The sequence below is a fragment of the Rana temporaria genome, chromosome 9 (genome assembly GCF_905171775.1).
Source record: "Rana temporaria chromosome 9, aRanTem1.1, whole genome shotgun sequence".
Classification (NCBI taxonomy): domain Eukaryota; kingdom Metazoa; phylum Chordata; class Amphibia; order Anura; family Ranidae; genus Rana; species Rana temporaria.
This window is the reverse complement of record NC_053497.1, coordinates 16518543-16534204: the sequence shown is the minus strand read 5'-3', so window position 1 is coordinate 16534204 and position 15662 is coordinate 16518543. Positions and strand designations below refer to the sequence as shown.

Here is a 15662-nt window from a genome sequence, read left to right as displayed (position 1 = left end):
TGAGTTGGTCGAATGTCAAAAGTACCCCATCCTGGGTAATATCATTAAGCAATTTAACCCCCTTAGTCACCCAACCCATAGGATCGTCAAACTCATAAAACTGTGGTAACTTCGGGTTCATCCAAAGGGGGGTTGGAGGGGAAAACCCCTTCTAACTTGGGCAGGCCAGCTTCACCGCCTCCTCCCAGGCTTTAATAGTTGCCTTCTTAGAATCCGTAAAAAGGAGATCTCGTTTGGTGCCCCTGTGAATGGCCAGACGAAGAGACTCGAAGGAAACCCAGATGGGCCGCTTCCAGGACAGTAGCCGAGTCCCCAGCATCCGAGACCAACCAACTATGCACAAAGACCAACTGGCCTGCCAAATAATACTAACGCCAATTTGGTAGCGCCAAACCCCCCTGCCCCCATGGCTCCTGCAGAACTTTCAAACCTATTTAAGGCATTTTAGGGGCCCAAAAGAGCGAGCTGGTGATACCATCTAATTTCTTAAAGAATGATTTCGGTATCCAAACCGGAGCATTCCTCAAAAAATACAAAATCACTGGAAGAATTTTCATCTTTAAAAAGGTTGACTCTACCCATCAGAGACAGAGGGAGCTTTTGCCAAACCTGCGCTTTGTTTAAAAAAATGTCAAAAGGGGCATCAGGTTAAGGGACATGTAATCAGCCACATTCACGGTATAGCCGCGTTGTCCCATTGATTTCAATGGGCAGCAGCAGTGAAGGAGTGGTAAACACACCGCTCCTTCATTGCTCCAAAGATGCGGCCAGCAGGACTTTTTTTTTCCCCGTCCTGCTAGTGCAACGCTCCAGTGTGAAAGCCTGGGGGCTTTCACATTGGAATGAATGGTGCAGCTGTTTAAGGGCGTTTTGCAGGCGCTATTTTTAACGCTATAGCTCCTGCAAAAAGCTCCAGTGTGAAAGGGGTCTTTAAGCCTTTTACTGGCTCCTTCCACTACTATTTCTGGGTTGTGGGCTGGGGCAATCTTTAGTTAGGTTTATGTTATTGCTGAAAAAATGGCATCCCTGCTTGGAGTTTTTTTTTTTTTTACTGGATATTTTAGGTTTGCTTTAAGGTGGCCATACATGCAACAATTGTTCCCACTTTCCATTCACTGGGAATTGCACAAACTTAAGTAATCACCAGAAATGAAGAAATCTACCACAACACAAGTTTGTTCAACCACCGGAATTCGGTCAATTGTGAAATTTAAACTGGACAACAAGTTGACATCGTAGTTTTTTGATACATGGAAATAATAAAAAATATCTACAGCAACGATTTCATCTAGATTTATTTTATTTTCCCAGTGTGTTAGATTGGGGCAATTTAGATTCCGTCTCCTTGTGGGCAATCAAGACCACTATTTTATGTCCAATTGCTATGGGATTTAGCTTAAAAATTTAGTCAAATTGTTTGATCAACTTTAGGCTTCGCTCAAAGGGGGCAGCAAAGACCGCAGCCGTGGTTTTAGCTTCCCCCGACCGCCTGCATGAACACCAACATACAGCTCTTTGCGGCTGAACACATGCCGTGGCAAAACTTACACGTCACGTTTCTTTTGGCAGGCGGTGCTGCCAGAACACGATTAATGCAGTGCTATGGGACCGTACCACAATAGCGGTGGTTGGGCTATTTTTTCCTACTTCTACAGATAGAAATAGACTATCCAAAAAAAAAAAAAACACACTTCTGATAAATACCTTTTTTTTGTTTGTTTTTTCATAGCGTGTACTAATTAAAAAATAAATAAAAGCCAAAATAGAAAAACACTAGAAATTATAGCTTGTCCCATGCAAAGCTTACCATGTAAAGAGCAATGTCCTCTGGAGCATCCCCATCGGCATCAAACTTAAAAGTGACCATCTTGTTGTTATGAGTCTCTAACTGGCATTCCACCATATTATCTCCAAATTTAGAAACCTAAAAGGCAAGCAAATTAAAAGACTTTAGCACCAATACTGCCAAACACTAGCACCAGCCATACACAGATAATATCACACAACACAGCCATCATTTAACAATACACCATTGCCTCAGTGATGACGTTTCATAGGATGAACACGTCAGGTGGAGCTACAGTCCACCCGAGGAGACCGTTTATATACATTTTTCCTATTCGTTTTTGTGAAACACTTTATTTTGTATTAGTTGACAGCGCAACACAATTAGGTTTATCATCATTTATGACAATGATGCACAAAATATATTAGAAGACCACCACAGTAATGGATCGGAGGAGGATTTTGTACTAAAGGAGGAGACAGCAGTACAAGTGAAACATGACAAAGATCGTAAGTCATGTCCCTTGTACTTAGGCTTTGCATGGAATGGAAAAGTTATGTCGCGTACACACGATCATTTTTCCAACTTCATCATTAAAACGACGTTGCCCACACACGATCGTGAAAAAAAAAAATGCTCTAGCAAAGCGCGGTGACGTACAACACGTATGACGGCACTATAAAGGGGAAGTTCCATTCGGATGGCACCACCCTTTGGGAGCTTTAGCCGATTCCGTGTTAGTAAAAGACGATTCACGCTTTTCTGTCTGTTACAGCGTGATGAATGTGCTTACTCCATTATGAACGGTAGTTTTACCAGAACGAGCGCTCCCGTCTCATAACTTACTTCTGAGAATATGCGTTTTTTTAACGTCGTTAAAGCCCACACATGATCATTTTTTACAACCCGAAAAACGACATTGTTTAAAACGTCGTGAAAAAAAAAAGAGCATGTTCGAATTATTTTTTTGTCATTTTTCAGAACCCAAAAAATGCTCTGAAGCCCACACACGATCGTTTTAAATGACGTTTTTTACAACCCGAAAAATTATTGTGTGTACGCGGCATCACAACATATCAACTTTTTTACTGCTGTTTGTGTACTTGATTCTCTTCACTTCTGTCAGAAAAGGAACTCAAACCACAGAAATATAAAACGATTGCCAGAACAATGAAAGAGCCCATTTTAAATTGTGGATAAAAAGGTCATTAGAAATACACCCAAAGCATGCCTGGTGCCAAACTACTCCCCCTTCCTCAAGGCACAAAGCTTTAAAAAAAAAAAAAAAAAAAAAAAAAGTTTTGCCTGGAGTTGGACACCTTTACGCATAGGAAGAGACACATACCCCTAAGAAACACAAGTTAAACCGATTCATCTTATCAGGGCGAGGGCAGGAAGTCCTGCGTTGCTTCAGCTTTTCATGCTTGCCATTTCCCACCGGGGAATCAACACTGCCGACATCAACATAGCCACTAAAAATTGAACAGAATGATACCATGTGAGCCAAAAGAAAGAAATAAAACCCGTTTTAAGAGAGAATTCTTAATAATTTTGCATAGAAAACAATAAAAGAAAACAAAAGATCAGTTAAAGGGATTGTAAAAGGTACAATTTTGTTTACCTTAGTGCAGTCCATCCAGTTCAACCATAAAAAATGTATAAAATAAATATTGTACAATCCCATACACCGAATTCTATACCCACTTATGGACTCAGAGTCCCAGATTCACCCCATGGATCCTTATGTCACCTCTACAAAAAGGGATCCCTCCCGCTTTCTTGGGTCAGAACAATCCAATACTTTGGAGTATGTATTACCTGTACACCCGCTGAGTGCCTCTAAATGTGGAACCTCGACACGCTCTCATTAAAACCAAAACAGATATGGGATATGGGACAGTCTTCCCCCTATGGGACGGTCTTCCCCTCTCTGCCATGCACCCTTACTGATTACATGGACCTTGCATTGTGCATTGGTCCAAATCATTTGATTGAGGGGGAAAATGGTGTGGGGTTGTTTTTCAGGGGTTGGACTTGGCTCCTTAGTTCCAGCAAAGAGAACGCTTCAGGCGTCACCATACCAAGACATTTTGGACAATTTCATGCTCCAAACTTTGTGGGAACAGTTTTGGGGATGGCCCCTTCCTCTTCCAAAGTGACTGTGCACCAGTGCACAAAGCAAGGTCCATAAAGACATGGATGGCTGAGTTTGGGGTGGAGGAACTTGACTGGCCTGCCTGACCTCAACATAATCGAACAGTCAGGCCTTCTTGTCCACATCAGTGCCTGACCTCACCAATTCGCTTCTGGAAGAATGATCAAACATTCCCATAGACACACTCCTAAACCTTGTGGACGGCCTTCCCAAATGAGTTGAAGCGGTTATAGCTGCAATGGAGGGGGGGGCGCAACTCAATATTGAACCCTACGCACTAAGACGGGGATGCCATTAAAGAAAGGGAAGGCCAGTCCTGTATTTGTGCATCAAAACAAATTTGCCAATTTGGGTGATGATGTGGAGGTGGCAAACACAGAGGTGGCAGCCCTAGATGTTACTGCTACCCCTAACAGCCGGGAGAGCAACCCATCTAGTAGAGGTGGGGAGGGGAGTGCAGGTAGGCCTAGACAGTTGGTGGTAATAGGGGATTCTATAATCAGAAGGACTGATAGAATAATTTGTCGCCAGGATCGCTTCAACCGAATGGTTTGCTGTCTCCCTGGTGCCAGGGTTCGGCATGTGGTGGACCGGGTGGATAAATTACTGGGAGGGGCTGGGCATGACCCAGCTGTCTTGGTCCACGTTGGAACCAATGACAGTATACATGGAAGGTGGAGGCTCCTTAAGAATCAATTTAAAGAACTAGGCTGCAAGATGAAGGGAAGGACCTCCAAGGTGATATTCTCTGAAATATTGCCTGTGCCATGCGCAACACAGGAAAGGCAGGGGGAGATTAGAGAGCTGAATGCATGGCTAAAGACCTGGTGTAGGAAGGAGGGATTTGGGTTTCTAGAGCACTGGGATGACTTTTCATTGGGGTGCAACCTATATGCTAAGGACGGTTTGCACTTGAATGGAAGGGGGTCTGCTGTGCTGGGGGAGAGGTTTATGGGAATGCTGGAGGAGTATTTAAACTAGGATTGAGGGGGGAGGGTGAACTAGAATTACATCGGGTACACAGGTCAGCTAGGGGTCAGACATTAATGGAGAGTGGAATGGGGATAGATGGGGGGAGGGTCATGGCAGGTGACAAGAAAGTTCCCATGTTGCAAACAGCCATTGGAAATAATAGTGCCATTTGTACTACTATAAATTATATGAAAAACACTAGAGAAAAATGTAACAATACATTTAAGTGTTTGTTCACCAATGCCAGAAGTCTGCCAAGCAAAACAGGTGAGTTGGAAGCTCTGGTGCATGAGGAGAGCTATGATGTAATCGGTATTGCTGAAACTTGGCTTCAATCCTCACATGACTGGGCTATTAATATTCCTGGCTATGCTCTCTTTCGGAAAGACAGGGTAAAAAGGAAAGGTGGAGGGGTCTGTCTCTATGTGAGAAGTGACCTCAAAGCAAGCGTGAAAGAGAACCTGGTTGATGGAGAGTGTGGTGAGGCTGAAGCATTATGGGTGGAACTGCATACAGATGTGCGTAGTTCAAAATTAATCATTGGAGTTTGTTATAAACCACCCAATGTTAATGAGGAGGTGGAGACTCAGCTCCTTGCACAGATGGAAAGGGCTGCAAGGGCTGGGACGGTGATAATAATGGGGGATTTTAACTACCCAGAAATTGACTGGATTAATGGCACTTCTGGGACAGTTAAAGGACAAAAATTTAAAAACCTATTGCAGGACAATTTTATGGTGCAGTTTATTGAGGCCCCAACTAGGAATGATGCTCTGTTGGACCTGATAATCTCAAACCATGCAGAGCTTATTACTAATGTTCAGATAAAGGAACACCTGGGTAGCAGTGATCATAACATGATTTCATTTAATGTTAACTATAAGCAGGAAATACATACAGGAAATATTAAAACACTAAATTTTAAGAGAGCAAATTTTCCAAGGATGAGGGCTGCTCTCCAGGACTTGGACTGGGAGGGACTATTGACACAGATGAACACAGAACAGAAATGGGAATTTTTCAAAAAGACTGTGTGGAACCTCACTGCAAAGTATGTTCCCATGGGCAATAAGTTTAAAAGGCTAAAAATAAAACCTATGTAGCTCACGGGCAAAGTTAAAAAAGCTATAAACAATAAGAAAGTAGCTTTTAAAAAATATAAAAATGAAGGAACACTAGTGTTTAAATGTTACAAAGAATATAACAGGATATGTAAAAAGGAAATCAAGGATGCAAAAATTCAAAATGAACGACAGATTGCAAAAGATAGTAGGACAAACCCCAAAAAATTCTTTAAATATATTAATAGTAAAAAGGTGAAGTCTGAGCATGTAGGCCCCTTACAAAATAATCTAGAGTGGGTGACTGGGGACAAAGAGAAGGCAAATTTATTAAATGCTTTCTTCAGCTCTGTGTATACAATGGAGCATGGGGGAGCTCATGTCCAAAATGGGGGTGGGAGTGACACAGCCTCAAATCCACAATGGCTCAAAAGTGATATGGTCCAGAAATATTTAGACAGAATAAAGGTGGATAAAGCACCTGGACCAGATGGCATCCACCCACGGATCCTAGGTGAGTTGAGCTCTGTCATTTCAAAGCCACTGTATCTAATATTTAGGGACTCATTAATGACAGGAATAGTACCACTGGATTGGCGTAGAGCCAATGTGGTGCCTATATTTAAAAAGGGAACAAAGTCTTTACCAAGTAACTATAGACCTGTTAGTCTAACTTCTATAGTTGGGAAGATACTGGAACGTTTAATAAAAGACCACATGGATGAGTTCTTGCAGGAAAAAAACTATTTAAGCAGCAGACAACATGGATTCATGAAAGACAGAAGTTGTCAGACAAACCTGATTTAATTTTATGAAGAGGCAAGTAAAACCCTGGACAGAGGCGTGGCTGTGGACGTGATATATTTGGATTTTGCAAAAGCGTTCGATACAGTTCCGCACACACGGCTCATGTGTAAGGTAAGGTCTACAGGATTGGATATATCAGTTTGTAAATGGATAGAAAATTGGCTGAAAGCCAGAATTCAGAGAGTCGTGGTTAATGATTCTTACTCTGAATGGTCCAATGTTATCAGTGGTGTACCCCAAGGTTCAGTGCTGGGACCCTTACTTTTCAATATATTTATAAATGATATTGGGTCTGAGATCAAAAGTAACATTTCTGTCTTTGCAGATGACAACAAGCTATGCAGTGGAATAACGTCCTTGCAGGATGTCTCCAATTTACAAGCTGACCTCAATGCTCTGTCCAATTGGGCGACTAAGTGGCAGATGAGGTTTAATGTTGATAAATGTAAAGTTATGCACTTGGGGGCTAAGAATATGCATGCATCATACATACTAGGGGGGAGTACAACTGGGGGGGATCTGTAGTGGAGAAGGATCTGGGGGTTTTAGTTGATCATAAGCTCAATAATGGCATGCAATGCCAAGCTGCGGTTTCCAAAGCGAGCAAAGTCCTTTCTTGTATTAAGAGAGGTATGGACTCCAGAGACAGAGATATCATTTTGCCCCTGTACAAATCATTAGTAAGACCTCATCTGGAATATGCAGTTCAGTTTTGGGCACCAGTTCTCAAAAAGGATATCGGAGAACTGGAGAAAGTGCAGAGAAGAGCAACCAAACTGATAAGAGGCATGGAGGAGCTCAGCTATGAGGAAAGATCAGAAGAACTAAATCTATTCACTCTTGAGAAGAGGAGAATAAGGGGGGATATGATCAACATGTACAAATATATAAGAGGTCCATACAGTGTACTTGGTGTTGAGTTATTCACTTTATGGTCAACACTGAGGACAAGGGGGCACTCTTTACGTCTAGAGGAAAAGAGATTTCACCTCCAAATACGGAAAGGTTTTTTCACAGTAAGAGCTGTGAAAATGTGGAACAGACTCCCTCCAGAGGTGGTTATGGCCAGCTCAGTAGATTGCTTTAAGAAAGGCCTGGATTCTTTCCTAAATGTACATAAAATAACTGAGTAGTAAGATTTGTAGGTAAAGTTGATCCAGGGTAAATCCGATTGCCTCTCGGGGGATCAGGAAGGAATTTTTTCCCCTGCTGTAGCAAATTGGATCATGCTCTGCTGGGGTTTTTTGCCTTCCTCTGGATCAACTGTGTGTATGGAGTTGGGTGTATGGGATTGTATTGTTTTTTATTTTGTTTGTTTATTTTTTTGAGGTTGAACTGGATGGACTTGTGTCTTTTTTCAACCTAACTATGTAACTATGTAACTATGTGTGTGTGTGTGTGTGTGTGTGTGTGTGTGTGTGTGTGTGTGTGTGTGTGTGTGTGTGTGTGTAAGCCCTGGTTCACACTGGTGCTTTTTGACATGTCAAACCGGCGGCATTTGCAGACAATGGCACCGCCCTAATTGGTGCAACACCGCATCAGAAGTCGAGTTCCCCACTCTCCCTTACATCACAGTGCAGCCCCCTTTCCTTATGATGCTGCTGGGAAGAAGTTGGATGCATTGCTTGGAAACAGAAAGTAAGGGTCTGGAGGAGCTGCAAGGGCCACATGGAGGGCCGGATTTGGCCCGCGGGCCTTGTGTTTATATCTGTGACAGACAAATCATATCTAAAACAGGGCTTTAGTAATGTATTAGTCCCTTACCTATTAATGGTTTCCAATCTCTGAACACCTGACTGTTCCATCCCTTGTACCTAAAAGCAATGAAGAAATAGAAAACACCTTAGCAACTATAGAAGACATCTCAGCATAGGTACTGCAAACATGGACATGAACTGTATGAATTCACAATGTTCCCCATAAATGCTATATAACAAATCCAAAAGCACATCAGCGAGTTCATGCTTGCTGGTAAATATATGGCTTATGCCAATATAGGGGGTTACCTAGTTAGGTTTAAAAAAAACAAACAAAAAAAACACATAAGCCCATCTCCAATTTCGACCAATAGAAAAAATTAAAGTGGTTGTAAACCCTTACATATACCCTGTGAAGTGTAATACCTTAGGTAATACACAAAAGATTAAACAAATCCTCCTACACAAGTTGTACCTGTTTACACATTTGTCTGCTCTAGAAGGCAGGGACCTGAAGTCACACAATGTGCAGCATAAAGCAGAGAGCTGAGGGTAATCAGAGACCGGAGTGGAGGAAATAGCTACACTCCCCTCTACACTCTCAAAGGGAAACATTCACAGCTAGCAATTACCTACTGTGTGCTTTAGGGGGGGGGGGGGGAGGGATTTTGGGGACAAGCCATCTCCAAAGATTGTCTAGTATCAGGATAACTGATCAGAATTAACTCTTACAGAGAGCAGAGGGAGGGGAGAAGCTAAAAATCACACTCCGTGCTTTGGATTGAAGTCCACACTATAGTAGATGCGCTTTATTCATTTCAGAGATTTACAACCACTTTAAATAGAACTCTATATAAAAAAAAGTCTATACCCACAATTGATCCCGAGAAAGGTTGTCCTTCCTGATCCCCCCCAGGAGGCTATCAGATAACCCCTAGATCAAAAAACCCCGGTGTTATTATCTATAAATGGTATTATCCAGTTATATTTTGTGCATTTAGGAAAGCATCCAGTTCTTTTCTTAAACAATATACTGAGTTGGTCCGAACTAGTTCTTAAAAAGGAGTCCATTCCCATCCTTTCGGTATGTTAAGGCCAAATCTCTCTTCCGCCAAACAAAAACAAAAAAAAAACATGCTTGAGGCCCCAAGAATATAACGTAGCTAGCACAATACCTTAACACGGGGTATGCATGCAATGAAAAAACAACAGTGCAGCGCTTGGGGGAAAAATAAAATAAAATCACACACTACTTTACGTGATTCATATGTGACGTCCTGTAGGGCGAAACACGTTGGGCGGTGCTGGAACACACGCCACTGTGAATGCTCAAATTAGTCGCAGCCATCCTGGCTTAGGGGGAATATACCAGCCATGGGTCAGGAACTGATTGTGCCACATCTTTACTTGCAAGTGCATTTACCCCTATTAAATCTTGTTTTATCTGATCGATTTGCACTGGAGAGTGGCTCTTCCTTATTTTATGGTATAATATCTGCGTGGAGTGCTACTGCATATTGATATGATGTATACGCAGAATTGTAATCTTGGTTTAAGATCCCTGAAGGAAGTTGGAGGTTCTATATATCATCATAACAAGTACTACTTGAACCTGTCCTCAGTGAGGGTCATCTTTGTCCAGTAAGCCTCCACCTTTATGGTGGTCCTATCGATTTTAGGCTTTTAGACACACATTCTACTATTCTTTCTGCTTTAAAATTGAGAAGATGGCTCACTTTTGGACTTTTCCTTGGGACTTCAGTTTACAAGTTTTTATGCACTTTACTAAATCAGGTGGTAAGCGCATGTTACTACCAACTGAAACTCCTGCGTTCTACATTGCATTTCATTGACAAGGTGGACAAAGTCCACGTGATTAATGCTTTTATTGGTAGTCGGCTATACATGGGGTGTTCAAAAACCCTTCTGCATAAGTTTCAACTGATCCAAAACGTTGCAGCTAGGTTATTAACGGGTGTGGGTCGTAGGGACCATATTACACCTTCTCTGAAAGCCCTGCATTGGCTACCGGTTGCTGGACGGGTTTTGTTCAAAGTGAGTTGTATCGTCCACAAAGCTATCCATAAGATAGGCCCAGGGTATTTGCAAAAAAAATTTACCTGTTACGTTCCCAACAGATCACTGAGATCTGCTGATCAGGCCAATCTGACTGTCCCTAAATTTAGAAGAACTAAATGTGGAGGGAGGACGCTGGATGCGCAGGGTTCAATATTCTGGAACCCTCTACCTCTATACATAATACGCGAGAAGGATTTATTAAAATTCAGGAAGTTTTTAAAAACGTTTTTATTTCTTCAAGTGTATGGCCCTAATTAGGGTAAGATAGTAGTATTTTTAGTTCTTTTAAATGTTATTATGTGGTTTTATATTGTTATCTTACAGTAATGAGAGATGTGTTTTGTACTTGTATATGTTGGTTCTATGAGCGCATCGAGGCCTTCTGGTAATGACTGCGCTCCCAATAAGCATTTTAATAAATAAATAAGTTTTAATCTCGTGGTGAGGTTTATATTATACACATTACAATCACTTGGTAGGAGTATTGTGTGATTTTTAAAAGCGTTGCACTACTGTTTTTTCATTTTGTGCAAAAACATTGCACAAAGTAAATATGACATGTAGGTTATTTAAAAATGTTTATATATATATATATATATATTTTACAACTACTTTCAGTTTTAAGAGCAAGCACTTACTGTTTGTGACTCTGGAACGGTCTGCAGCAGTTGGCCTTGGGCCTGCAAAGCGGGGGTAAGAACTTGGTGAGCATTAAGGAGAGGTGCCTCTGTCGTCAACCCAATTGGAGCGGAGCCTACAGGTTTAGGATAACCAACTGACTGAGGCGAGTCATTGATGTCCACATGAAGACTTGTTTGGGGCTGTAACACTGGCCCCGTTGCCGGCTGCTCTAATGACACAGGGGGCACTTGACTCTGAAATGACATCTGAGCTGTCACAGCCTGACTATGAGACATGGCCATATAATCCAACCCTTCTGGCGCTTGTGGTTCACATGCTTGTACAGGGGGGTGCTGATTATAGGTGGCTTGAATGAGTGATTCTTGAGTAGCAAGGGGTGCATTGACATGCAGGCCACTTTGAAGGTCATTGTGTGGCTGTTGAAGAGTTAAGAGCTGACTTGTCTGACCATGCTCAGAAGGAGGAACACAAGTTAATGGTTGCACATGAGGAGCTGCAACAGGAAAATGCTGAGTCGGCCCTACGGGAGGCACAAAAACCTGATTAGAGTGCTGTGATCCTAAAGAAGAAGAAAGAGATACTTGACTGGGATCTGTCTGAGCATTTTGTTCTGTCTCTGGCTGCCTCAACATGGTTTGTTGATCCAAAGACTGAACAGACTGTTGAGCATGATGTACATGGCTCTCAGCTTGAAGGTCTGCCCTGTGCTCTTGTGGTGGTGTCATTGTTTTCTGTAAGTGCAGATTGGCTGCCTGATCACTGGCCTGGGCATAATTTGTTTTCTCTGCAGACGATATAGGATTAAGTCCATAAGCCAACTGCTCCGAGGAGGGTATTGCGTTGTGAACATATGCAAGTCTATCTGAAGGAGGCAAATGACCATGAACAGATGCAGGAACTCCATGGCTGTACATGACTGGGTGTTCCGCAGCAGGAACATGCTGCACTGGGGCATACAATGGCTGATGTGTGGCTGTCATTGGCTGGGACATGTAAAGCGATTGATTTGACTGGAGAGCTGCTTGACGTGCATACAGCTGTTGATCGACAGAAGGAGCAGCCTGTTGGATGTATACATGTTCAGCCAGAGAGGCTGGTTGAGGAACAAACATTGGCTGTGGAGATAATGTTCTTTGTAGATGTGCTTGCTGTTCAGCCAAAGGTACTCCATGCTGGGAAAGAGGAATCTGATCAGTTGCAGCCATCAAATGTGTGTTGGCTTGCATGTGATGAGTTGCTGACTGGGTATAGGCCTGCTGTTCAGCTGTAGGAGGTACTTGTTGGTTACAAACTAGCTGAGTTTGGGGCACATGAGTTGGCTGGACAGGTGGTGCTACAGCCTGTTGGTTGTATTTCTGCTCACTGGGTAAAGCTGCTTCGCGGGCATATAGAAATTGATCATTAGGGGCATTTTGTATATTTATTGGTTGGCCCTGTAATACGCCAATGGGTTGATCGGTTTTCTGTACGTGTTGCTGATATCCTAACTGGTCACTTGGTTGTACAGCATGCGCTATAAAGACACTCTGCTCAGATGATGGCACAGAATGTTGGACATACATAGGTTGCTCCAGCGGCGGGACAATCTGCTGTGAATACATAGGCTGCTGCTGCTCCATTGGCGGCACAGCATGCTGAGCATATACAGGCTGGTCCATCTGTGTTACCGCATGTTGCGTAAAAACAGGCTTTTCAGATCCTATCACTCCATGCTGTGCATACATTTGTTGGGCATATAAGATCTGTTGGTCAGTCTGTTGCGGGACATGCTGGCTATACACCAAATTCTCTGGTGGTGGCTTTCTATGCTGAGGATGCATGGGCTGCTCTGGCAGAGGTACTGCAGTTACAGTATAAACGGGCTGTTCATGTGGCAGCACAGAAGATTGGACATAGACTGGCTGCTGTTCATGCTGCAGCACTCCATGTTGGGAGAAGACAGCTGCCTGCTCAGGTTGGGAGACTCCATGCTGGGTGTACACAGGCTGCAGTTCAGGCGGTGGAAGGACTTGTTGACCGTATACTGGTGCCTGCCCACACACCGGCATAGCTTGGTGCTCAGGTAGTTGCATCCCTTGCTGCTGTTCAGAAACGGTGAGGACTTGCTGTGAACACACTGGCTGCAGCTCAGATGGAGGCACACTGTGCTGGGCATACAATGCTTTATCTACTTGTGGTATACCCTGCTGTGAAAACACCAACTGTTCAACTGACTGTGGCATCGGCTGAGCATATCCCATCTGGTTAGCTGGAGGAACAACCTGCTGGATATACTTTGCTTGCTCACAGGGCGCTGCAGGTTTAGCATGCTGCAAAACTTCAGCAGATGGCATAGCTTGCTGACCATACCCTATCTTTTCAGATGACGGTACAGGTTGCTGGGCATAAATAGGCTGCTCAGATGAATGTTTTGTCAGCTGTGGGCATATGGCCTGCTCAGCTGGCTGTACAAATTGTTTTTCAACTGGCATTGTTTGCTGAACATATGCATGCAGTTCAGCTGATGCAGCTTGTGGTGGATACCCAGGCTTTTCAGCCAATAAAGAGTGCTGTGGGTAAACTGGTTGCTCAGCTGGCAGAGTGGCTTGCCTAGGGTACATAATATGATCTACTCTATCCTGTTGGGTGTTCTTCAGCTGTTCAGAAATGGGTATCGTTTGCTGCAGATAACACGGCTGGTCAGAAGGCTGCAGGATTTGCTGACTGTACATTAGCTGTTCAGGTAGCACAGCAGAAGAAGCAATAGCCGTCTGCATGCACAGAGCATGGTCAGGAGCTAAGGGCTGCTGTCTATATGGATCCATAGGAGGGATTTGTATATAAAGAGGTTCTGCAGGATTCTGCATTACATTAGGCTGGGAAAGCATTTGCTCTGAAGAAACCGCTAAAGGCCGAGATAAAACTGGCTGCTCTAAAATGGAGGCATTAACCATCTGTGAGGGACAGGCTGACTTCTCCAGTTCAGAAGACCGCTGGACAGGAACCTGTGGCACAGGGGGCTGGATGTAAGGAAGCTGTTCATGCACAGTCAGTGTTTGCTGCATCTGCCCTGCTGTTTCAGGGACCGCCGACGTCTGAGCATTGAATGACAAATGCTCCATCTCATACTGCTGCTCCATGCGTACTTGCTGTGTAATGGCTTCCTGCGTAACAGCAGCTGGGTATATCATCTGAGGCGACTGTTCAGCCACTGCTGGCTGTAATACAATTTGCTGCTGTGCAGGTGGAGACTGGTAAGAAGGCTGAGGCATTGGATTCTGCTCCAGGTATGCATGCATGTGATAATTCTGCCCGTGCTGTACATTTGTCGGGAACTTCATAGAATCTTGTAGAGGCAGTTGCTGTAGAGTAGACATCTGAGCATTAGTCTGGACTCCCATCACATTCTGTACGCCGTACATTAGTGTTGGAACTTGATTATCACCAGGGGGGGCAGAAAGCACTTGTACCCCTGCTAGGCCACAATTGTCAACCCTTGTCTGCTGAGTTGCCATCTGTCCAGATATTATTTGAGGGGACAGCGCAGAATATGGAGGCTGGAGCACCGGCATCGCTGAAGCGTCAACTGCGTTTGGATGTGGAAGAGTTTTCCCTTCTGCCGAAAATGACAACTGTGCATCCATTGACTAAAAAAAAGAAAAAAAAAGAAGAAAGTGAATAACCATTCTAAAGCCTTTAGTTAGTCTCACTCAAGTTTAGTCTTCGACCCCATACACACTATTAGATTTTCTGCAGATTTACCAAATCATACAAGATGAAGTCAAACCTTAAGAGTTTCTATTTGCATATAATCAGTCAGGCCCTTGCACTACATGGTTTTTGGTAAATCTGAAGGCAAAAATCTGCAGAAAATCTGATAGTGTGTATGGGGCCTTAATTCCCAACTCCACATGTTTAAAGAAAAACAGTTAAAATCTCTGTCAGAGCTCTACTGGGCAGTGGCTATGTGGCTAGTACTTCCACCTGGCAGCAGTAGAGCTGTCGGTTCAAATCCCAAACATGGCAGCTACCTGCCTGGAGTTTGCATGATCTTCCTGTGCCAGAGTGACATGCTGGTAGGCCAACTGGCTCCTGTCTAAATTGGCCCAAGTATATGCTTGTATGTATGCGAGATAGGGACCTTAGACTGTAAGCTCTTGGAGGGCAGAGCGCTGCAATGAGCGTGGAGGGAAAAGAGCAGAGAGCTGTGAATGACAGTGTACAGCTCTCTGCTCACGGAGCTCAGAAAACCAAGAGATCTGCGATGTTCAATCGCTGGGTTATCCGTGCAGAGGTGCCAGGGGACAGATACAGCATCGGCCTGATGCTACATCCACCCAAGTAGGATGGGGAAAAAATAAATAAAATAAAAAATACTTCTCTTTAAAGTATAACTAAAGACAATCTTTTTTTAGTTTTGGATTGAGTAGAGGGGGAGAAAAACCCCTGTCAGATGTTTATTGCCATCTGTATCCCCATAAAAC

General features: G+C 43.4%; 1 protein-coding gene across 1 annotated transcript in view; it reads right to left on the bottom strand.

The window, feature by feature from the left end:
• WNK3 (WNK lysine deficient protein kinase 3) overlaps window positions 1-15662 on the bottom strand; it is a 216159-nt gene that overhangs the window by 78185 nt on the left and 122312 nt on the right. Inside the window, exons 11-14 of the mRNA XM_040325190.1 lie at window positions 11196-14825; window positions 8546-8595; window positions 3132-3258; window positions 1808-1924 (exon numbers count right to left, since the gene is read on the bottom strand). Of these exons, the coding sequence (XP_040181124.1) occupies window positions 1808-1924; window positions 3132-3258; window positions 8546-8595; window positions 11196-14825 (3924 nt within the window). The remainder of the gene's footprint in view (window positions 1-1807; window positions 1925-3131; window positions 3259-8545; window positions 8596-11195; window positions 14826-15662) is intronic.